General features: G+C 35.2%; 1 protein-coding gene across 3 annotated transcripts in view; it reads right to left on the bottom strand.

Moving 5' to 3' along the window:
• The window catches only part of KIFAP3 (kinesin associated protein 3), a 173,325-nt gene that overhangs the window by 93,607 nt on the left and 54,519 nt on the right, over positions 1 to 25,199 (bottom strand). For all 3 annotated transcript variants that reach the window (XM_007172509.3, XM_007172508.3, XM_057548060.1), the window contains exons 9-10: positions 18,700 to 18,878; positions 8,448 to 8,610 (exon numbers count right to left, since the gene is read on the bottom strand). In XM_007172509.3, the coding sequence (XP_007172571.1) occupies positions 8,448 to 8,610; positions 18,700 to 18,878 (342 nt within the window). The remainder of the gene's footprint in view (positions 1 to 8,447; positions 8,611 to 18,699; positions 18,879 to 25,199) is intronic.

The raw sequence follows: 25,199 nt of genomic DNA on the forward strand, positions 1-25,199 counted from the left end.
CTGGCTCCAAAGCCCATGGTTTTAACCCCTACAGCATTATACTGCTTCTCAATAAAAATTTAAATTATGTTTATATATTAAGGTAAACTTAAGAAAATATTTAAGAAAAGAACAATGTAATCAATTTTTAAATATGAAATGATTAAATACCCTTAATGATATAAGCCTGGAAAACATACTTATCAAAAAAGACCCATTTCTGGATAACAATTATTTGTGTTCTACATATTTTTACATTAATTTCACTTATAATAGTATTATGTTCACTAATATTTACTGCATTATATCATTTAACCCTTCCCTATTAATATGTACCATTATTATCTACATACTGGAGATGAGAAAACTGACATATGGGTTAAGTAATTTGTACAATATCACATAGCTAGTAACTGATAAAGCCAATATTCAATATAGTCTGGCTCCAGAATTCTAGCTTTTATTCAATGTGCTCTGTGCCACTACAGTGGCAAGGTATACTACATACGGTAATATTTGCAATAATGTCTCAGGATGTACTTTTTAAGAGATTCTGGTAATCTTGGAAACCCAGCTAAAATTCAGAAAAATTTTAAAATATCTTTCAGGATCATTAGGCTGCATGCTTACCAATGTTCCAGTTCTAATCCTTCCAGGCATTTGCCTACCCCCCTTAAAGTTCTACATGGCTATGTGATTTGCTTTATCAAGGGAAATGTAAACAAAAATGATATTTGTCATTTCAAAGTGGAAGCCTTTAAGTTTGCAATTCTCCATTTTCTCTGTTTTCCCTTCCCTGATGCCACAGTGACCTGGAGGCTTTGTTAGTGGGTCCTTGACTGATGCTAACATGAACCAGCAGTTTCTACTTACTTATAGTGGATATAAATATGAGCAAAAAATAAAACTTTTTTCTATTTTAAGCTACTGAGATATTAGGGTTGTTTATTAATAATCATAGGCTTGTCCTCCTGACTAATACATTTAATAAATAGGTTTTTCTGGGAAGTGATGGATAAAAGGGCCATTTTGAGGACTTAATAAAATAGAAACAATTCTATCTACAAAATGGTTATGTTCCAAAAGTTCATACTGAATCGGTTACTTGGAATTTGGAACATTTTTTCCCCCATAGGCTCACCTTATAAAAGGGCCTACATAAGCTTATTTAACCCATAATTTAAATGAAAAACAATTGAAAATAACAGTGGCATTAAATAATTTTTAAAAAAGCATGTGAAATACTTGTATGTATTCTGAACATTTGTAGAGATTTTGAAGCATTTTATAGAAATTGGAAGGCACTGTTCTAGTATATTTTAATTTCTCTTCAGTATGTACATTTTCTCCCTTTCCTTGATCCTGGAATATCAGATGATATTCTCTTTTGTTTACTACACATGACTGCCATTGCTTCCATGGTTTGTAAGTAGAAGGCAAAGGAGGAAATAAAGTTATCATGCAAAAAATATATGAACATTTGATAGCAAAGATTAATAAAACTAAAAGCTGGTTCTTTGAGAAGATAAACAAAATTGATAAACCATTAGCCAGACTCATCAAGAAAAAAAGGGAGAAGACTCAAATCAACAGAACTAGAAATGAAAAAGAAGTAACAACTGACACTGCAGAAATACAAAGGATCATGAGAGATTACTACAACCAACTATACGCCAATAAAATGGACAACCTGGAAGAAATGGGCAAATTCTTAGAAAAGCACAACCTTCCGAGACTGAAACACGAAGAAATAGAAAATATAAACAGACCAATCACAAACACTGAAATTGAGACTGTGATTAAAAATCTTCCAACAAACAAAAGCCCAGGACCAGAGGGCTTCACAGGAGAATTCTATCAAACATTTAGAGAAGAGCTAACACCCATCCTTCTGAAACTCTTCCAAAATATAGCAGAGGGAGGAACACTCCCAAACTCATTCTACGAGGCCACCATCACCCAGATACCAAAACCAGACAAAGATGTCACAAAAAAAGAAAACTACAGACCAATATCACTGATGAAAATAGATGCAAAAATCCTCAACAAAATACTAGCGAACAGAATCCAACAGCACATTAAAAGGCTCATACACCATGATCAACTGGGGTTTATCCCAGGAATGCAAGGATTCTTCAATATACGCAAATCAATCAATATGATACACCATATTAACAAATTGAAGGAGAAAAACCATATGACCATCTCAATAGATGCAGAAAAAGCTTTTGACAAAATTCAACACCCATTTATGATAAAAACCCTAGAGAAAGTAGGCATAGAGGGAACTTACCTCAACATAATAAAGGCCATATATGACAAACCCACAGCCAACATCATTCTCAATGGTGAAAAACTGAAACTACTTCCTCTAAGATCAGGAACAAGACAAGGTTGGCCACTCTCACCACTATTATTCAACATAGTTTTGGAAGTTTTAGCCACAGCAATCAGAGAAGAAAAAGAAATAAAAGGAATCCAAATCGGAAAAGAAGAAGTAAAGCTGTCACTGTTTGCAGATGACATGAAACTATACATAGAGAATCCTAAAGATGCTATCAGAAAACTACCAGAGCTAATCAATGAATTTGGTAAAGTAGCAGGATACAAAATTAATGCACAGAAATGTCTTCCATTCCTATACACTAAGGATGAAAAATCTGAAAGAGAAAGGAAGGAAACACTCCCATTTACCACTGCAACAAAAAGAATAAAACACCTAGGAATAAACCGACCTAAGGAGACAAAAGACCTGTATGCAGAAAACTATAAGACACTGTGAAAGAAATTAAAGATGATACAAACAGATGGAGAGATATACCATGTTCTTGGATTGGAAGAATCAACATTGTGAAAATGACTATACTATCCAAAGCAATCTACAGATTCAATGCAATCCCTATCAAACTACCACTGGCATTTTTCACAGAAATAGAACAAAAAATTTCACAATTTGTATGGAAACACAAAAGACCCTGAATAGCCAAAGCAATCTTGAGAAAGAAAAATGGAGCTGGAGGAATAAGGCTCCCGGACTTCAAACTATACTACAAAGCTACAGTAATCAAGACAGTATGGTACTGGCACAAAAACAGAAATATAGATCAATGGAACAGGATAGAAAGCCCAGAGATAAACCCACACACACATAGTCACCTTATTTTTGATAAAGGAGGCAAGAATATACAATGGAAAAAAGACAGCCTCTTCAATAAGTGGTGCTGGGAAAACTGGACAGCTACACGTAAAAGAATGAAGTTAGAACACTCCCTAACACCATACACAAAAATAAACTCAAAATGGATTAAAGACCTAAATGTAAGGCCAGACACTATCAAACTCTTAGAGGAAAACATAGGCAGAACACTCTATGACATAAATCACAGCAAGATCCTTTTTAACCCACCTCCTAGAGAAATGGAAATAAAAACAAAAATAAACAGATGGGACCTAATGAAACTTAAAAGCTTCTGCACAGCAAAGGAAACCATAAACAAGACCAAAAGACAACCCTCAGAATGGGAGAAAATATTTGCAAAGGAAGCAACTGACAAAGGATTAATCTCCAAAATTTACAAGCAGCTCATGCAGCTCAATATCAGAAAAACAAACAACCCAATCGAAAAATGGGCAGAAGACCTAAATAGACATTTCTCCAAAGAAGATATACAGATTGCCAACAAACACATGAAAGGACGCTCTACATCACTAATCATTAAAGAAATGCAAATCAAAACTACAATGAGGTATCACCTCACACCAGTTAGAATGGGCATCATCAGAAAATCTACAAACAACAAATGCTGGAGAGGGTGTGGAGAAAAGGGAACCCTCTTGCACTGTTGGTGGGAGTGTAAATTGATACAGCCACTATGGAGAACAGTATGGAGGTTCCTTAAAAAACTAAAAATAGAACTACCATATGACCCAGCAATCCCACTACTGGGCATATACCCTGAGAAAACCATAATTCAAAAACAGTCATGTACCACAAGGTTCACTGCAGCTAAATTTACAATAGCCAGGACATGGAAGCAACCTAGGTGTCCATCGACAGATGAATGGATAAAGAAGATGTGGCACGTATATACAATGGAATATTACTCAGCCATAAAAAGAAATGAAATTGAGTTATTTGCAGTGAGGTGGATGGACCTAGAGTCTGTCATACAGAGTGAAGTAAGTCAGAATGAGAAAAACAAATACTGTATGCTAACACATATGTGGAATTTTTAAAAAAAACAACAAAAAAAAGTGGTCCTGAAGAACCTAGATGCAGGACAGAATAAAGATGCAGACATAGAGAATGGACTTGAGGACACGGGGAGGGAGAAGGGTAAGTTGGGACGAAGTGAGAGAGTGGCATGGACATATATACACTACCAAATGTAAAATAGCTAGTGGGAAGCAACCGCATAGCACAGGGAGGTCAGCTCAGTGCTTTGTGACCACCTAGAGGGGTGGGATAGGGAGGATGGGAGGGACACACAAGAGGGAGGAGATATAGGGATATATGTATAGCTGATTCACTTTGTTATAAAGCAGTAACTAACACACCATTGTAAAGCAGTTATACCCCAATAAAGATGTTAAAAAAAATAAAAATGAACATTTGAAAACAAAAACTGCTTAAATTCAAATTCAATGGCTTGTGGGCAACGAAAGAGAGGGGGAAGAAAGAGTATGACATAATAAATCTTTACCTAAACAGGAATGATTTTAGAGCCAACTTAGTAGCTCTCAGATAGATGAAAAGTTTTCATGAGTTTATAAATGAATATTGGTTCCTCACATGGCAAAAGAGCCGAGCCGTTACCAACTTCCTCTTTGCTTTTAATAATTATTCAAATCACAATTATCTTTTCATATTTTTTCAATTTATTCTACACGAAAATTTTTGTGTATATTTTCATGAGGAATGCTACTTAGTCATCATCTTTTACTTACCAGAGAAAGATAAGCCAAGAAGTTACTGAGGCAAGCTAACCATAAACATGTCAACAGAATTATGTTGCTTTCAATCAGTTTTTACAGATCAGGTAAGAACAGAGGTGGAAACTTTTAAGATCATCCATTCCTACCTATGTAATGTAAGGTCAGAATAATACTAGCTCTTTACTCTCCCTAGTGTAGCAAAATCTGATGCCCTAGGAATTCATAATATTTCAAAGAAAATAATAAAGCACGACTTTGAAAGAATGAGTGAAAAGGAAGTAAAAAGTTTTCAGGTGCTCTTCCTACTCAGTTTCTTCACTTCTCTACTGCATGAAAATTCCAAGAGCATCACTGCTTCTCAGGAACAGCCTAAATTTAACGTGTTTTTTATGTATCTGTTGAAAAATAATCATATTTCTCTGACTGTTGTAGCTCACTTAGTAGTTTCCCTTTTCCAGTTTTACTCATCTCTTGGACAAGTTTTTCTTTTTTTAACTCCTACCTCTCCTGAGCTCTAGACCTATGTTTCCATCTGCTCGCTGAACATCTTTGTCTAAGACGTCTCCAACATATCTGAAACTAAATCCATCACTGATGTCCTCAAATTACTTCCTTTACACTTCTCCATTTCTGTTCCTGGCACTAACATTCTAACAGGCATTGAGTTTTTATGAATTCTTTACCATTATCCATATCCAAACAGCAGCCAGGTCATATTAAGTCTACCTATGATATGTCTCTTCTGCCCTTTCCTTTTGCCTCATACCTGACATACCACATCTTCCTTAATTGAGGTTTTCTTTACTTCTTGTCCTGCTAACACAACATGCTACTGTTCTCTTCTTTAGACTCTAGTTTTAGTGCATCCAGTAGAATGATGCCAGATTAATTTCCCTAGGGCAATACTCTAATTATAACCCAACTAGCTCAAAAACCTGCAATGATTACTATCATCAACTATATTAAGTATAACACTTAGCACAGCCTTAAACTTCATAATGCCACATAAGCATATGAACCCATTTTTTCAAACTTATCTCCCACTATTTTCTTAGTTATTGTTCCTCATACTGGCCTAGCGCCATCTATGCCTTAGGTAATATTGATCATTTTATCTGAAATATTTTCTACAGCCTCTATTCTTCCTTCCTTTGTAAATATCACCTTGTTAAAAACACAAATCTGTCAATGTCCATCTCAAATGGCACTTTGTCTATGAAGTATCAATGTGGAAACATTCTCTCTTTTGAATTCCAATATATCTACAGATTGAAAAATATTTCTCTACAGTGCTTATTAGCATTATGCTCTGCCATAGTAGATTAGCAACATTTTACTGACTTAAACTGAATTAAACTGCACGTATATCACAGGGAAGTAAAAATAAATAAGCTACCTTGTTTGTTAACAGTGATTTAATATCTATAAGAAGGATATTTGTGCTCAGAGAAAGGTAAGTCAGCAACACTTACAGAACGTTCACTTCACGTTAAATGATAATGATGATGATGTTAGTAATAAAAATGATTATAGCTAACACTTATTAAGAAAATACTATGTGTCAGATACTGTTCTAAGCACGTTAATGCAATAGCTCATTTAATCTTCAAAATAACTTTAAGTTGGTTATAATTATTATCTTCATTTTACAGATGAGAAAACCAAATCAGAGTTTGGGTAACTTGCCCAACGTGACACGTTCAAAAGGAAAAAGTGACAATTCTAATAAGACAGTCTGACTCCAGAAATGAACTCTAGGAGAGATGAAAGAAATATTTTTTGTATTGAATATCTTATATGCCAAAATTTACTACTTGTTAACAAAATATGAAATGAGTACCCTATGAGTAATTTCCCAAAAATCTCTTTTAAATTATTTGCTTCATAAAAGTAGGTGACTGGATACTGAACAAACCAAATAGACTATGAATTCCTTCAGGACAAGGACTTTAGCTTATCACCTTCATACACTAAGAATCTAACCTGATATTCGATATATAATTCTGCTAGATTTATGATAAATAAAGGATCATATAAATTAAATTCAAGGCCCACCAATTTTACTTTAAAGTTTTCCTGTTTCCTCACTAGATATTAGTATTTCTTTGGTTCCCCAAAAGCAATTTTTGAAAGTGCTCCTCAATAGTTTCTTCTAAAATGCATAATAAACGTCCTGTGTAATATTTGTGGACTGGCCAATGGACCAAATGTTCTTAGACTGACTAACAGACTAAAGGTTTTCCTTTTCTGAGAAAAAAAGTAAGAAATAAATTTCCTTAAAACTTTTTTTTTAAGGGGACTTGGAGAACTGAAATTTTAAATTATAGTGCTGCCTATCTTAATCATAGTTAACTTAATATTATTATACATAGTAGTTTATTATAGTAGTTAATAAATCCAACTTTGGCAGCAGATATACCTGAGTTTGAATTTGAGCTTTGTCTTTTATCTAACTGTGTAATCTGGGTAAAGATCTCAGATGGGGATTCTACAAGATAATGCAAACAGAGCACATAACAAAATAACTGTCACAGTAAACATTCAATAAATTTTACTTCTAGTATTGTAAAAAAAAAAATAATGATGATGTCAATGAGACTGGATTCACAGATATTAGACAGCTAAGAATAAACTTAATTTTAAATCATTCCAACTATTCCATTGCTTAAAAATATTTGAATATATGGAGAAAGCTACAAAAAAAAAGAATGAAGCTGCAGCGCTAAACAAAGAAACAAGAGTCTTAAAAGCTGAGTAAAAATTTGCTTTCTGGTTAAGAAAAGCAACGGCATTCCAGGTGGAGGAAAAAAGCAGGTGGACAGGCACTGAGGCATGAAAGAATTTGTTTAGAATTTGTAAGGGGATCAGTATAGACATAGTATAAAGTATATGTTGGGTAGTAGCAGGTGCCTATGAAGACAGACACTTAACAGATCAAAAAGCGTTTTTAAATATTTTGCTAAGAAGCATTATGCATGAGAAGCATTATGTATGAGCACAGAAGAGTTAGCTCTTGAATCCATCCTCACTATATAGATATCTTGCTAATAGCTAAAAGAAAATAATGTATAAACTGAATCCTCCAATACAATATTTTCTGACACTATATAAAAATGCCCTTTTTTACTTGATGACAAAAAGGCTCCATAAATTTGTATATTGGTAAGGAGTATTTTAAAGGTATGGCAGAATATAAGAACTTAAACAATATCTGCTTTTTAAAAAAATGCTGAAGAGAGAGTAATTTTTCATTCTTGCTCCCATAGTAGTAGTTTTATATTTTCACTTTGGTTTCATTTTCACAGGGGTAAATGAAGTCAAACAGCTAAAAGTTCCTATTCCATTTCATTCTATACCACCATGGAAATCCTAGCACAGGTCATTTTTCATTCATTCTGCTTATATTTAGGTACCCAATCAAGGAACATATAGAAAATGATTTTTTTTTCAGTAGACTTTTCAAGACAGACTTAAATTTTCTAGTGATGTTGGAAATTCCAAGCAACGCTATCATTAATTTTTAAAAAGCATACCTAAGAGTGCAGTGAGTTTGGGAAGCAGCCCAACTTGTACCATCTTATTCCTCAGTCCTGTGTCGAAGGATAGGTTCAGTAAAAGTCGGAGGGTGATATTCAGCAGATCTTCATGCTCACAAGGTATCATTTTTACCAGTTTTTCAACAATATCCATTTCCACCTATGTAAAGTAATAATACAAATGCAGTCAGGCTCTATTGCACAATAAGACAAAAAAGATTACAAAGAATTATTTTTTCATTGTTTTTACCCTCATGTATATATTTTTTATAAGTAACTATGTGTTAACTTATTTACTCTCATTTTAATCTGTAAACTTCTCTGAAACCAAACTTTTCTGGAGGAAATACATATTTCCAGTTCATCCCTTCCTTCCCTCATTTCATAGCATCAACTGGAAGACAAATTACTTTGGGTTCTTGAAAGCACATTATGGACTCCACCTACTAAGTGCCAGACCCTGTGCTAGATTAAACAAGACTCTGTCTTGGCTTTTAAGGATTCCAGTCTAAACATAGAGCAGAGAAATAAAACAAATAATTAAAATACAATATGATAAAAGCAGAATGCATAAAGTGCTCTAGAAACAATGTGGAAGGAACTACAAGCTACCTAGAAGAACAGAAAAGACTAAATTCAGAACAAAGTTTTAAACAATGTGTAATAATTTGCTCTCTGGTAACGACACTGGTAATCCAAATAGAAGAAAAAACCGTGGATAGGCATTTATGCATAAAAGAGCTGGTCTGAGGCACTGCAAGTGCTTTGATATAGCCATAGTATAAAGTATATGTTGGGGAGTGGCAGAAGCCTATACAGACAGACGTTGGACAGATCACAAAAAGCTTTTAATGCTCTGCTAAGAAGTTTAACATTATTCCTTAGGCAATAGAGTGCCTTGAATGATTTTAAGTCCAGAGGGTGATGTGGTCAGACTAGAACAAAGATAAATATAAAGATAAATATAACAATACACACACATATATATATGTATTCATACACACCCAACATACATACATGCAAACACACACAAAAAAGTGAAAATAAGGGGCACTGTATAGGACAGACTGGAATAGGTAGAGACTGAAGGCAGGCACAAGAATATATTCCTTAGACAGGTGAGATGTGATTAAGGTCTGAATCAAAGAAAGGACAAAGATGTTGAAGAGGAAAGAATAATTTGAGAGGTGTTTAGAAGATACGGTCAAAGCATTTGAATGCGAAGTGAAAAGGAAGCTTTGAAGGTGACTTTCAGGCTTTTGGCTTGGTCAGTGTGTGTTGGGGATCCCCAAGACCACCTCCAGGTCCTGCAATTTGCTAGGAGGACTCACAGGACTCAACATATAGTCATATTCATGGTTATGATTTATTACAATAAAAGGATGCAAAGTAAAATCTGAAAAGGGAAAAGGCACATGCAGGCAAAGTCTGAAAGAAGCCAGGTGTAAGCTTCTTAGAACCCTCTCCTCCTAGAATCACACAGAACATGCTCCAGCACTGAATTGAGACTGAGACTCGATGCCTAAGGTTTTTATTTGGGGCTGGTCACATAGGAAACCTCTGCCTAGCATAAAATAAAATTCCAAACCCTGAGAAGGAAAGCAGGTGGTTAGCTTAAACCACGTTGCTTGTGTAAACAGTAAACTACACATATTAGTTAGGAAACAGTGAGAACACTCCTGAGTCCAAGTTTCTAGACACCAGCCAAGGGCCAATCTTGAAAGAAGGCCTATAGGAGAGCAATCTCAGGTTCCTTTTCTGCATAGTCAATAAGGTTGATGTAGGTGCCACTAAGATCTTTAAATTGAAAAACAGGTGTAGGACAAGGAGGGCAAAAAATTACTAAAAGTTCTGTCATGTTTAATTTGAGATGATATTCAGTGGATATTTGGAAATCTTCAAAAATCAGAAGAGAAGCTGGGCTATGAGTAATAGTTTAAACTCTAGAACAAGGATCAGCGAACTATGGCTAGTGGGTCTAATCTGGCTTGCCATCTGTTTTCATACAACCCAAGAGCTAAAAATGGTTTCTGAGTTTTACACTTTTAAATGGTTGAAAACAAATGAAAAATATTTCATGACACATGAAAATTATTTGAACTTCAAATTTCAGTTTTCATAAGTAAAGTTTTATTGGAACACAGCTACGTTCATTTGTTTATAGACTGTCTATGGCTGCTGTCATGCTACACGGCAGAGATGAGTAGTTGCAACAGAGCCCATATGAAGGGCAAGGCCTAAAATACAGATTATTCTAGCCATCTACAGAAAAAGATTGTTGATCCCCACTCTAGAAGATTATGAAATTGCCTCAAGAGAGCTTGGTTTAGGATGAGAAATCAGAGGACAGAACTTACTTGGTAGTGTAAGCCCTGTACTCACATTTCTTAAAGTAATAATCAGAAAAATTTGGTTATAAAAATATCTCACATCATTGTTACAAAGAAATGGCCATAAAAGGAGAGAAATTCTATATAACTACATATTTTTCTTGTTCATTACCAAAATATTTATGAATAACCTTGCTCTACTTTTTCTTTTATGGGAGGTCTAAAGCATTTATTTATACCACCCTTCCCATATCTTTATTGCAAATTTTCACTGACCTCATAAAAATCACATTAATAATTGAGGCCTCAATATATTTTTTTCCTTTCATTCCATGCCAAGGAGTAAACAATTTTTTTAAAATGGTAAATTGACAAACCAACAACAATTTTTCCTTCAGACCTGTATCTATACTCCATGGCCACACTGCAGTCATATCCTAGAGCTCTTTATTAAAAAGTACAAGTCCATCTCCAAAGACTCTTTAACTTTGGTTCTCCCTTTCTCTTAGTTTAGTCTTCCAAGCAAGGCTGCAGGATTCATTCATTAACTTCACACAATAATTTCCACAGAGGCCAGGGACACATATTCGTCACATTTATGCAAAACTGTAATTCTTACAATACCTTCTTTGATTACAGTGTATAACTTCTTTTCCAGCTTTATTTATCCATTCAACAAATATTACTTAATTTAAGCCCTGGGTATATTTTGGTGAACAAGAAAGAAATGGTTCCTGTCTTCATGGAGCTTATATTCTAGAGAGCATGAAATACAGTTAAAAAAACAAAACAACCCTCCCACACACAATTATACAGTTATCTAATTGTAATTGTATAAACTCTGATATTATATGTGAGAAATAAACAGAGTACCATGAGGGAATATAAGGAGTAAACCTGATATAATCTCAGTGTGAGGAGCTGTCAAGGAAGGCTTCTCTGAGGAAAAACAACCTACTGGATGAAGAGAAATTAGCTAACGTTAATTGAAGAGGCAGAGGAAAGAGCTGTCTAGATGGAAAACACAGCAGTGTACAAAGGCCCCGAAATGACATGGAAAATATAGCATTCGTGAAACTCCTTAAAAACTGTCATTCTGACTACAAAGTAGAGAATATATTGCAAGAAGGTGAAAACAGAAGTAGTCAGATTAACTAAAATGCCATGGAATTAGTCAGATAGAGGCATTAGTGATTAAAAGTAAGCAGAATCTAAAACTTCCACTAAGGATGTAAAAATCTGGAAAGGATATGGTTCCTACGCTAACTGCAAGAAAAATCCAAATACAAAATCATAACTTAAAAAAAAAAAAATCAGAGAGCTGAGGTTGCACGGAAATCAACTGGCCTGAAATATAAGGAGAAAATAGGCACCCCCAAGGAGATAAGGGTCATGAGCACTGGTTTATACGGAGCAGAGCACTGGAGAGAAAGAGAGCTGCCGCAGAAGTCGGTAGGAAGATTGCACAAAAACGTTTAAACAAATAGCTAAAGGCCAAATGTGAAGTAGCCTGAGACTGTAGAACTCTGAAGCTACAGATGCTCAGGGAGTTTGCAACCACCTGCAAGCTCTTTTCCAAGGACCTTATCAGAGGGTCACAAGAAAAACTGGGGATAGGACAGGGGATGGAAGAAAACTTCCCCTCAGTGGCATGGGTCTGGGAGAGGGGCACAGCTGCCACCGGGGAGAAGGCATAAAATCCTGTCTGGATCTTTTTCTCCTATTTCCCCTAAAAACAAAACAAAAGACTTAAGCCTCTTGGGGAAGTATGGGAAATCCTGTCACATCTGAAGCACAGGTGAAGACCCACTGCAGCTGGGGCAAGGGAACAGAAAAAAAATCCTGAGAGGAGTTGACAGGATGACTTAGGAAGCCCCATTGCTGAAAACCATGGACACAGGATAAGCCTAAGACCAGCCTGAAACTAAATTAGAACAATGGAAAAAGTCTCTTTTCTTTTCCCCTCCCTGCCCCTGGCACCAGATTAGCAAAAGCCAAGTGACAAATAACAGCAGTATATTACTGGGGGAGAGTTAAAATGAGGAGAGAGCCTCTTTGAGGCACAGGCACGCTAGGAAAGCCTGAAGTAGAGGGTGGAACATGAACACTGAGAAAAATCCTCTGACCATCAATACTCTACCAAAGACAAAGTAATGCTAGATGAATTTGAAGCTAATGGTGCCTGGAGGGTAAGCAAATACAGCTAAACTCCTGACAAAAATGACTTAATCCCCTACATTAAAGACCTAAAAAAATGAAGGTCTGTCCATTTCCAGACATAAATAGTATTTATCTCACTCTCTACTAATCTACACATAATATCTAGCTTTCAACAAAAAATTATGATACATGAAAGAGCAAGAAAATAACCCATTGATAAGGGATAAGGCAATCAAAAGAACCAGATTCAGATATGACTTGTATAATTACTAGACAGAGAATTTAAAATAACTATGATTAATATGTTAAAGGCTCTATTGGAAAAGATGAAAAACACAAGTAAACACAGATAATCTCACAGAAAAAAATGATACCAAAAGAATTAAATTTTAAAACACATATACAGACACAACACACATAATACAAAGATGAAGGAAAACTTCAAAGGGCTCATTAGTAGACTTGATATAGCTGATGCCGGGATTAGTAAACCCAGAGGTAGGTCAATAGAAAATTTCCAAACTGAACCCCACTCCACCCCCCAAAAAAATAAAAACGAGAAGAACAAAACACAGCAACACAGCATTCGAGAGCCATGAGACAATACCAAATGGATTAACATGTGTAACTGGAAGCCAGTAGAAGAGAGGCAGAAAGAGACAAAAGGAATACCTGAAAAGATAATGGCTAAGGATTTTCCAAGAACAATGAAGGACATCAAAACACAGATACATGCTCAAAGAACCCCAAGTAGAATACAACACACACACACACGCGTGTGCCTGGCCATACTCAAACTTCGAAAATCAAAGATAAAATCTTGGAAGCAGGCAGAAAATAAAAGACTCACTATATATAGAGGACAAAAAATAAGAATGACATGAGACTTTTTATCAAAAACTATGCAAGCCAGAAAACAATGCAGAGATATTTATGAAGTGTGTCAACCTAGAATTCTGTATTCAGTGAAAATATCCTCCAAAAATCAAACATGAAACCAAAAGCTGGTTCTCTGAAAATATTAATAATACTGATAAACCACTAACCATTAAAAAAAGAGAGAGAAAGAGAGAAAAACAAATTACTAATATCAGTAATGCAACAGGAAAAGTCACTTCAGACTTTTGGACTCTGAAGATATAAGAAGGAAAAAGTACAAAAAATTTTATACCTATACCTTTGACAACACTGATGAAATGGAAAAACTACTTGAAAGATACAAACTACAAAGCTACCACTCAAAAATAAACAGATAACCTGAATAGTCTTATAGGTATTAAAGAAATTCAAAGAAAGAAAACTCCACGTCCAGATGACTTTTTTACTGATGAATTCTATTAAACAATTAAGTAGAAATAATACCAATTCTACACAAACTCTTCCAAAAAAAGTGAAGAGGGAATACTTCCCAACTCATTCTATGAGGTCAGACTTACCCTAATAGTAAAACCAGACCAACACATCACAAGAAAACTATAAACTAGTAATCCTCATAAACACAGACGCAAAAATCTTTAACAATATATTAGCTAATCAAATCTAGCAATATATAAAAAGGCAATATATCATGACCAAGTGGTGTTTACCTGCTGAATGCAAGAATGGCTTAACATTTGAAAGTCAACCAATACAATTCATTATATTAACAGTCTAAAGAAGAAATACCATGTGATTATCTCAATTGATGCAGAAAAGGCATTTGACAAAATCCAACTACCATTCATGATAAAAAGTCTCAGCAAACTAGAACTACAACAGAACTTACTTAAACCAATGAAGTATCTACAAAAAACCTATATTAAATTACACTTAATAGTAAAAGACATTGTTTTCTTCCTAAAACCAGTAACAAGGCAGGGATGTCAAGTCACAGCATTCCTTTTTAACATCATACTAGAGGGCCTAACCAGTACAGTAAGACCAAAAAAGAAAAAAAAAATGCAAAAGAAAAGAAATAAAAAGTATATAGCTAAGAATAGACAAAACAAAACTTTCTATTTACAAGTGATATAATTGTCTACTTAGAAAATCCCAAGCAAAAAAATGAATGTAGCAAGGTCACAGGACACAAGGTCAATATACAAAATTCAACTGTATATCTATGTACAACAGGAAACTGATTCTTTTTTAAAAGCTACCGTTACAATGGTAGAACACTTAGGTATAAATCTAACAAAATATGTGCAAAATACGTATGCTTAAAACTATGAAATGATGAAAGAAATCAAGAAACACCGAAATAAATGGAGAGTTATATACCATGTTCATGTATCAGAAACTTCAATACAGTCAATATATTGTATCCTGCCAATAGATTCAATGCAATCTCAATCAAGATTCCAGGATATTTTGTTAAAGAAATAGACTAGTTGATTCTAAATATATGGAAAGATAAAGAATTTGAAATAGCCTGAATAATTCTGAAAAACAGCAACAACATTTGAGGGTTCACACTACCTTATTTCAAGATTTATTATAAAGCTACAGTAATCAAGACAAAAATGTATCAGCGAAAGCGTAGAAACATAGGTTAATGGAACAGAAAATAGTCCAAAAATAAAACCACACCTACATAGCCAACTGATTATCAACAAAAACAGTACAAAGGCAATTTCAATATGGTGCAAAGGCAATTCAGTGGAGAAAGGATAGTCTCTTCAACAAATGGTGCAGGAACAATTGGAAATCCATATTCAAAACATGGATATTGATCTATACATTGCACCATATGCAAAATTCACTAAAAATGGATGGATCACAGACTAAAACAAAAACAACAACAACACAAACCCTACAAAACTTCTCGAAGAACACACAGGAAGAAATCTTTGTGACCTTGAGTTAAGAAAAGATTTCTTAGATACAACACCAAAATACCATCCATTAAAAATTTTTTTTGATATACTTGATTTCATAACAATTAAAACCTTTTGCTCTCATAGGAAAATGTAAACACAAGCCACAGAAAAGTAGTAAATACTTGGAAACATAACTGATAAAAGACATATTCAAAATACAAAAACAAGTCTCAAAACTTAATAAGAAAATAAGCAACCCAAGGAATATATATCCTCTCTGTTGTTCTTAAATTCATATTCTAATATCACTTATTCCCTTTTAATCATATTGTATTTATATAAAAAATATGAAAACTCAGTTTAAATCATTAATTGAAAGATTTTTTTATGCAAACTAAACTTCCTTTAAAATATATAACTCTAAAAAGCAAGGTCAGTATTAGTTCATTATAACAGTAAAATGAACACTTTATTTAAATAAATAATACAACCTCACAAATAGATCAGTCATCCCTCCCCTCCATCCCTCTTAAATAAAAATGCCACAGGCTTCATCTGTTACTAATTATATTAAGTAATATTTTTCTTTCAAAAAAGCAACAGTACACACTGGTGGTTATGGCAAACTTAATAAAGTAATTCGGAGAGTTTTTTTTTTAATTTGTATTTCTATTGCAGAGAATGGAATGTAAAACATGTAGCCCAATCAGATAGTTAAACACTAGACACAGCCTTCTAATCATGTTTCTGGTTGATAAAAGCCCAATCCCCAAAGCTAAATTTAATCATTGTCTCAACATGCAATACCCTCTTAATTTTATGTCTCTAAAATGGAATTTATAGTTAATTAGTATTTTTATTAAAAGTTCTCTACAAAGCAACAGTTTATCAAACTGACAAGCAAATTTATTTCAGCCTTTAAGTAATTATTTTTCAGTGTTTCTGAAAGCCAACATTTAAAAATTGCTTATACTTAATCTTGCTAAAAATCTTTTTTTTAAAAAACAACATAAAATAAAAACAAAAAGAAATTTTGTCTTGGAGGCAGAGAAAAGGAGTAGGAAGCCGAATCCTGGAGATATTTCCTTGAGCAAATTACTTAACCTCTCTAATCCTCTGTTCCTTCATCTGTAAAATTAGGAGTTAATCTACAAAATGTAAACATAGAGATAAGGTCCAGCTGAGCTCTAAAAATCCTAATTCTATACAACACCCTTAAATAAAATGAATTCTTCTCCACAATAAAAGATGAAATTCATAACATCTACACTAAAACCCCTGCCAATCAAATTATTCTTATGACCTTGGATGAATTACCTTTCCTGAACCTGTTTTTCCTCCCCAATAAAAAATGAGGTTTGATGAGACAATTTATATTGTATCTTCTGAATCTATGATTTTACCAGAAAATAATTTTTAATTACGTACCTGAGATCAGTTTTGACAGAATAAACACATAAGAAGAGTATTATCTAAATACAAATCTAAGCAATGCACAGTAGACACATGCTTATGGCAAATCAATTTGAATTTTGCAAACCTAATAAAGGTGAATTTATTCTAAACACATAAATGGAAGAATATATTTCAACTTACAGCAAGGGGAAGCAACTACTTAGCCACACTCTAACTATATTCAGGAGCATAGATATCACCAGGTCATATTATTCTTGAATATAAGATTGATAAAAACAAAAAACATGTTTTTGATTAAGTAAATTCAATCTTAAAACAGTATCAGACACACAGCGATCATCAATAATCATCAAAACTAATGATGAAAATGACACATACTAAATATCCGTGGGTAAAATAAAATTTCATGTATTCCAAGTATCAGAATTCAAGGCACTTATTAAATCTAATTAATCAGTCTCAGGTTTTCAAAGAGCATGCCATGTTGTTCAATAAGCATAAGCTACTTCCTAGCTCATTAGATTTTAAAAGAAGGAAAAAGAACAGGTAGAACTACTATATATTTAGGCTATCTGAAGGAGAATCCACTTATACCAATAATACACAGTCACATAATGATTTGTATTAGCATGCAGTTCTAAAATAGTTTCCAATGGAGTTAAAGCCAATGATCCAATAATTCCACTTCGAGAAATGTATCCTAAGAAAATAAACAGAAATATAGACAAAGATGCATGTACAAATGTGTCCATTGAAGTCTTATTTATAATAGCTAAAATTATGAACAACTTAAGTATCTGAAGGCAAGGTATAGTTAATGTATGATCTATTTAATATAACACTGTGCTTACAAAGACTTTTTAATGACATGGAAAAAAGCAGATATTTTTTATTCCATCTCTCTATATTTCTATATTATACATATTTTTCAGCTGGAGAAATAATATGTGATCAATTTGTACTATTTCTCAAAGACAACTGCATCAGCACAATATAAGATGGCAAATAGGAACCTACTGTAATGATTCAAACAAGAAATGAAGAGTGTATAAATAAAGAGGGCATGAACTAACACAACAGCGCTGGGAATAGAAAGAACAGATAGCTTCAAGAGATACTTAAGCAGAATCAACAGGTTGCAGCTACCAATTGGAATAATAAATGAGAAACAGATTGGGCTAAACTGTAATTCTACACACTAATACCAGAAATGCAGGAGAAAAAAAAATACCTTAGGGGAAAATAATAAGGCCAGATGACTCTGAAACACAATCTAAAGTTAAAATTACTTTCTATATATTATGTTTAATATGGAAAGATTCATTCTGTACAATATATTAGGAAAATATATTTATCCAGAAAACTTTAATTATCTGGATTATTAACTAATATGAAATATATTTCTTAATGAAGCCACTTAAGTGAGTTACTGCCATTGTAAAATTTTCATTCCGAATTATCTCAGTAGGGGGATAATGTGTTTACTTTTTATCAAAATATTCTAACTCAAAAATGGTGAACATGGGCTGTTTCAATGTAAGTTACCATATCATTTTTATTCTCCATAAAAATGCTGAGTTTCTTCAAAAATGACACGACTAGAATAAGCAGCTCAAAATTGTCCCGATCAAGAGCCTTCACCAGCATGTGAACTATGTTCTTGTTCCTCATCTTCAGCTCTGTACGTGTATCCTCAGCAAGATTCAGAAGCAAATAAAGAGCAACTAGAAAAGTAAAATAAATGAGAGTTAAATAACTGGCACATTGAATCAACAATTTAATAAATCATTTCTACCCATTAAAGTAACAGATGTAGAAGATAGTATATTATCTTGAAAATTTTAACTAGTTAATTTATTCATTAGAAAACTATTATTAATGATATATATGCCATATGAAACAAAACATATATATAAAATAATATTCTTATGATTCTGAGAAAGACGCAATAACCAAAATAAGACAATGATTCCTACCCTCGTGGAGCTAAGAGCTTAATTGTAATCAAATGTCAATTAAAGGTATATGTTAGCAAATAATAAAACAGGCAAACATGTAGAAAACAAGGTAAAATTTCAACAATTAGGGGCTGCTGTGTTAAAAATGTAGAGTATAGCTAGAGCTGAATTTAAGGATACTAAAACCTATTTTTCATATTCAAAATGAGTTTTTGGTAGTCACTACAGAAAATGGCCATATGAAATTCAGTAAAATAATTGTTACACTGACCAAAGTTGAGGCCACTGTATACTAGTTCTAAGTAAAATTTCTTTTAGATAACGGTAATAAAAATGCTTACATTCTCATAAGAAACTCATTTAATTGTTCCCTTTTGACAGTGAGAATTATGTAACAGATAATGTTTTCCATTTGGCCTTGACTGACAGGAAGCTTCAGAGTTAAACCTGAAAGTTTTCTGTCAGAATTACATAGAATATTATGGCCAACATAGTCTTTTTGCTCTCCTATTGTCTTGATTTTGCTCATTTTTTTAGTATTTCATTTTATGTACTCTTATAAACCATCTCTAGACCTTTATGAAAAAAATATATGCATACATATAAACTTTTATTTAACAAATATTTGAAATGGAAAAGTAATTCTCACTAATTAAGTACCTACTATATGCCAGGCACTGTACTAGTTGATATATAAACAGTAACCCATTTTAATTTTATGACAATTTTACAAGGCAAGAAATACTATAAAAAATTTTACATATGGGAACCCCAGATTCAGAGAAGTTAAATACCTTGCCCTAGCCACACAGCAAGAAAACCCACCAGAAACCAAAGCTCACACATTTACACTATTGCACCATGCTGACTTTCCATGCAAGGCACTAATAAAAGGTTTTAAAGTTGTGTTGAAAAAGCATATAGTAGACTTCTTCTTGCAACCAGGATAGATGTAGTGGGTTGAACAGTGTTCTCCTCAAATTTCCATCCACCCAGAACCTGGGAATTTGAACTAATTTGGAAACAGGGTCTTTGCAGATGTAACTAGTTAGGATGAGGTCATAACAGATTAAGGTAGACCTTGAAACCAATGACTGGGGTCCTCATAAGAAGAGAGGACATAACAGACAGATGCAGTGGGAAGAAGGCCATGTGAAGATGTGGGCAGAGAATGAATAGATGCAGCCACAAGCCAAGAAACACCAAGGACTGCCAGAAGCCACCAAATGCTAGGAAGAGCCAAGGAAAGATTCTTCTCTAGAGTCTTCAGGGGCAGCATGGCCCTGCTGACATCTTGACTTTGGCTTTCTAGCCTCCAGAACTGTGAAATTTCTATTGTTTTAAATCACCCAGTTTGCAGTACTTTGTTTTGGCAACTCTGGGAAATTAATACATTAGAGGAACAGGGAGCAGATTGGAAACCCTCACCAGAAACAATAACAATAACAACAACAACAAAAAGACTAAAATAAGGGTTTTCAGGACACTGAACACCAGATAATGAAGGATAGTTATCCCTGAGAGATAAGAAACAAATGACCTGGCCCATGATTGCCCCAGAATACTGTCTTGAGAGATTCTAGGTCATGAAACAGATAAGGAAAAATCCCAGCAGAACCCCAAAGAATTCTTGAATGAAGAGATGGAACCAAGGGACCAGGGAAGCCAAGGTGGCTAGAGTTCACAGAAAAAAATACCAGAGAGTACAGAGCTGCAAAAAGAGAATAGTTCTAGAGTTCTGCAGAGGTCTACTTTACAAATTGAGCAGAGTACTGACTAGTCACATGTGTTACAAATCTGAGGCTGGGGGCAGAACAAAATAAAAGAATTAGAAGAAAAAATACATGATATGCACACAGAGCTGGAAATAATGCTTGTTTCTACCAGCTATACTGGAAACTTCATAATTAATGGGCCACTGGGTAGAGTTCTCACATGGGCCTTGCCTCAGTAGTATGGAATAATTAGTTTCAGACTAAATGCTGCTCATGTCCAAACTCACAAATCTTAAGAGCATGATCCAAAAGGATCAAACTGTTTCGAAATAATTTAATTATGTCTCACAATAAAGCTCAGGAATAGAATATTTATAGGAATAAAATAATATCCATCACCGAACAGTGAAAATTTCACATTGTCCTGCCTCCAATCAAAGATTATTAGCCATTCAAAAAAAGCAGGAAAACACAACCTGTAAGGAAAAGAAAAATCAGCTAACTGAAACTGTTCTAGAACTGACACCACAGTTAGAATGATCGAACATGAACATCAAAATAGTTATATAACTGTATTCCAAATTTTCTAACAGTTAAGTAGAGACATGGAGGATATACAAAAGATTAAATCAAACATCTAGAAATGAAAACTACAATGCCTGAGATTGTATACTAAATGGAATTAACAGCAGTTTAGAGACTGGAGAAGAAAAGATTAGTGAAATTGAAGACATAACTAGAAACTATCCAAAATTAAACACACAAAGAAAAAAACAACAACAGCAAAAATGTAAAGAGTATCAGTAAACTATGGAAAAAACGTCAAGTGACCTAATATACCTGTAATTGGAGTCCCTGAAGAAATAATAATTGATAATTTTCCAAATTTGATAAAAAATATAAATCCACAATCCCAATAAGGTCAGTGAAATCCAAGAACAAGAAACACGAAGAAAGCTATACCAAACCACAATATAATCAAACTGGTCAAAACAAATGATGAAGAGACCATTTTAAAGCAGCCAGAGGGAAAAAACCTCATATATAGATGAAGAAAAGATAAGGATGACAGCAGACTTCTCATCAGAAACAATGCAAGCATGTCAACAGTGTAACAGTATGTTTAGCAAATAGAAATAAGTTGTCAACCTAGAATTACAAACCAGTAAAAATATTTCAAAAAAGAAAAAAAAACAAAGAATTTCTCAGATGTAAAAAGATAAAATAATTCATCATTAGTAAATCTATCCTGTGAGAAATATAAAAGGAAATCTTTCAGACAGAAAGAAAATGATGACAGAAACATGATCTACACAAAAAATAGTAGAATCGGTGGAAATAGTAACTATATAAGTAAAGATATAAGGTTATGTTCTTAATATTTAAACATCTTTAAAGTAAAATTGACTGTTTATACAAAAATAATAATGTATCATAGGGTTTATAACAAATATATATATACATATATATATATATATATATATAAACCTCATGGTAACCACAAACCAAAAATCTATAATAGATACACACACAAAAAAGACAAAGGAATCCAAACATACCACTAAAGGTAGACATCAAATCACAAGGGAAGAGAGCAAAAGAAAGGACCATAAAAGGACTATTTAAAAAAAAAACCCCGAAACAATGAACAAAATGGCAAAAAGTACATACCTATCAATAATTACTTTAAGTGTAAATGGACTAAAAGCTCCAATCAAGACAGAGTGGCTGACTGGATACAAAAACAAGACCCATGCATATGGTGCCTGTAAGAGAATCACTTCAGATCTAAAGCCACAAACTGACTGAAAATGAGAGGATGTTAAAAGGTATTCCATGCAAACGGAAACAAAAAGAAAAATGGGGTAGCAATACTTATATCAGACAAATAGACTTTAAACCAAAGACTGTAACTAGAGACAAAGAAGGACATTACATAATGATAAAGGGATCACTCCAACAAGAAAATACAACAATTTTAAATATATATGCCCGTGGAAACACAAAGACCCCGAACAGCCAAAACAATATCTCCAGCTTTGTTCTTTACAAAGAACAAAGCTGGAGATATCACGCGCTCTGATTTCAAACTATACTACAAAGCCACAGTAATCAAAACAGTATGGTATGGCACAAAAGCAGACACATAGATCAATGGAACAGAATAGAGAGTGCAGGAATAAACTCACACTTACAAGGTCAATCTACAACAATGGAGGCAAGAATATACAATGGCTAAAAGACAGCTTCTTCAATAAACAGTGTTGGGAAAATTAGACAGCTACATGCAAAAGAATGAAGCTGGACTACTTTTTCACATCATATACAAAAATAAACTCAGAGAGAGGAGAAGATGGCGGAAGAGTAAGACGCGGAGATCACCTTCCTCCCCACAAATACATCAGAAATACATCTACACGTGGAACTGCTCCTATAGAACACCCACTGAATGCTGGCAGAAGACGTCAGACCTCCCAAAAGGCAAGAAACTCCCCACGTACCTGGGTAGGGCAAAAGAAAAAAGAAACAACAGAGACAAAAGAATAGGGGCGGGACCTGCACCAGTGAGAGGGAGCTGTGAAGGAGGAAAGGTTTCCACACACTAGGAAGCCCCTTCGTGGGTGGAGACTGCGAGTGGCAGAGGGGGGAAGCTTTGGAGCCACGGAGGAGAGCGCAGCAACAGGGGTGTGGAGGGCAAAGCAGAGAGATTCCCTCACAGAGGATCGGTGCTGACCAGCACTCACCAGCCTGAGAGGCTTGTCTGCTCACCCTCCAGGGCTGGGAGCTCAGGCTTGGGCTTCGGTCGGATTGCAGGGAGAGGACTGGGGTTGGCAGCGTGAAAACAGCCTGAAGGGGCTAGTGCATCACAGCTAGCCAGGAGGGAGTCCGGGAAAAGGTCTGGAGCTGCCGAACAGGCAAGACTTTTTCTTGCCTCTTTGTTTCCTGGTGCAGGAGGAGAGGGGATTCAGAGCGCCACCTAAACGAGCTCCAGAGATGGGTGCAAGCCGCGGCTATCAGCGCGGACCCCAGAGACGGGCATGAAACGCTAAGGCTGCTGCTGCCACCACCAAGAAGCCTGTGTGCAAGCACAGGTCACTATCCACCGCCCCTCCCGGGAGCCTGTGCAGCCCGCCACTGCCAGGGTCCCGTGATCCAGGGACAACTTCCCCGGGAGAACGCACGGTGCGCCTCAGGCTGTTGCAAGTCATGCTGGCCTCTGCTGCTGCAGGCTTGCCCCGCATCCGTGCCCCTCCTTCCCCCCACCCTGAGTGAGCCATAGCCCCCGAAGCAGCTGCTCCATTAACCCCGTCCTGTCTGATCGAAGAATAGACGCCCTCAGGCGACCTACATGCAGAGGCGGGTCCAAATCCAAAGCTGAAACACGGGAGCTGTGCAAACAAAGAAGAGAAAGGGAAATTTCTCCCAGCAGCCTCAGAAGCAGCGGATTAAAGCTCCACAAACAACTTGATGTACCTGCATCTGTGGAATACCTGAATAGACAACGAATCATCCCAAATTGAGGGGTGGACTTTGGGAGCAAGATATATTATTTTTTCCCTTTTTCTTCTTTTTGTGAGTGTGTATGTGTATGCTTCTGTGTGAGATTTTGTCTGTATAGCCTTTGCTTTCACCATTTGTCCTAGGGTTTTGTGCATCCGTTTTTTGTTTTTTGTTGTTTTTTTTTTTTTACTTTAAAAAATTTTTTCTTTTTTTCTTAATAATTATTTTTTATTTTTTATTTTATTAACTTAATTTTATCTTACTTTATTTTATTTTATTTTATCCTCTTTCTTTTTTTATTTCTATTTTTTCTCCCTTTTATTCTGAGCCATGTGGATGAAAGGCTCTTGGTGCTCCAGCCAGGCATCAGGGCTGTGCCTCTGAGGTGGGAGAGCCAAGTTCAGGACACTGGTCCACAAGAGACCTCCCAGCTCCACGTAATACCAAACGACGAAAATCTCCCAGAGATCTCCATCTCAACACCAAGACCCAGCTTCACTCAACGACCAGCAAGCTATAGTGCTGGATACCCTATGCCAAACAACTAGCAAGACAGGAACACAACCCTACCCATTAGCAGTGAGGCTGCCTAAAATCATAGTAAGGCCAAAGACACCCCAAAACACACCACCAGACGTGGACCTGCCCACCAGAAAGACAAGATCCAACCTCATCCACCAGAACACAGGCACTAGTCCCCTGCACCAGGAAGCCTACACAACCCACTGAACCAACCTTAGCCACTGGGGACAGATACCAAAAACAACAGGAACAATGAACCTGCAGCCTGCGAAAAGGAGACCCCAAACACAGTAAGATAAGCAAAATGAGAAGACAAAAAAACACACAGCAGATGAAGGAGCAAGGTAAA

The sequence above is a fragment of the Balaenoptera acutorostrata genome, chromosome 1 (assembly GCF_949987535.1).
Source record: "Balaenoptera acutorostrata chromosome 1, mBalAcu1.1, whole genome shotgun sequence".
Classification (NCBI taxonomy): domain Eukaryota; kingdom Metazoa; phylum Chordata; class Mammalia; order Artiodactyla; family Balaenopteridae; genus Balaenoptera; species Balaenoptera acutorostrata.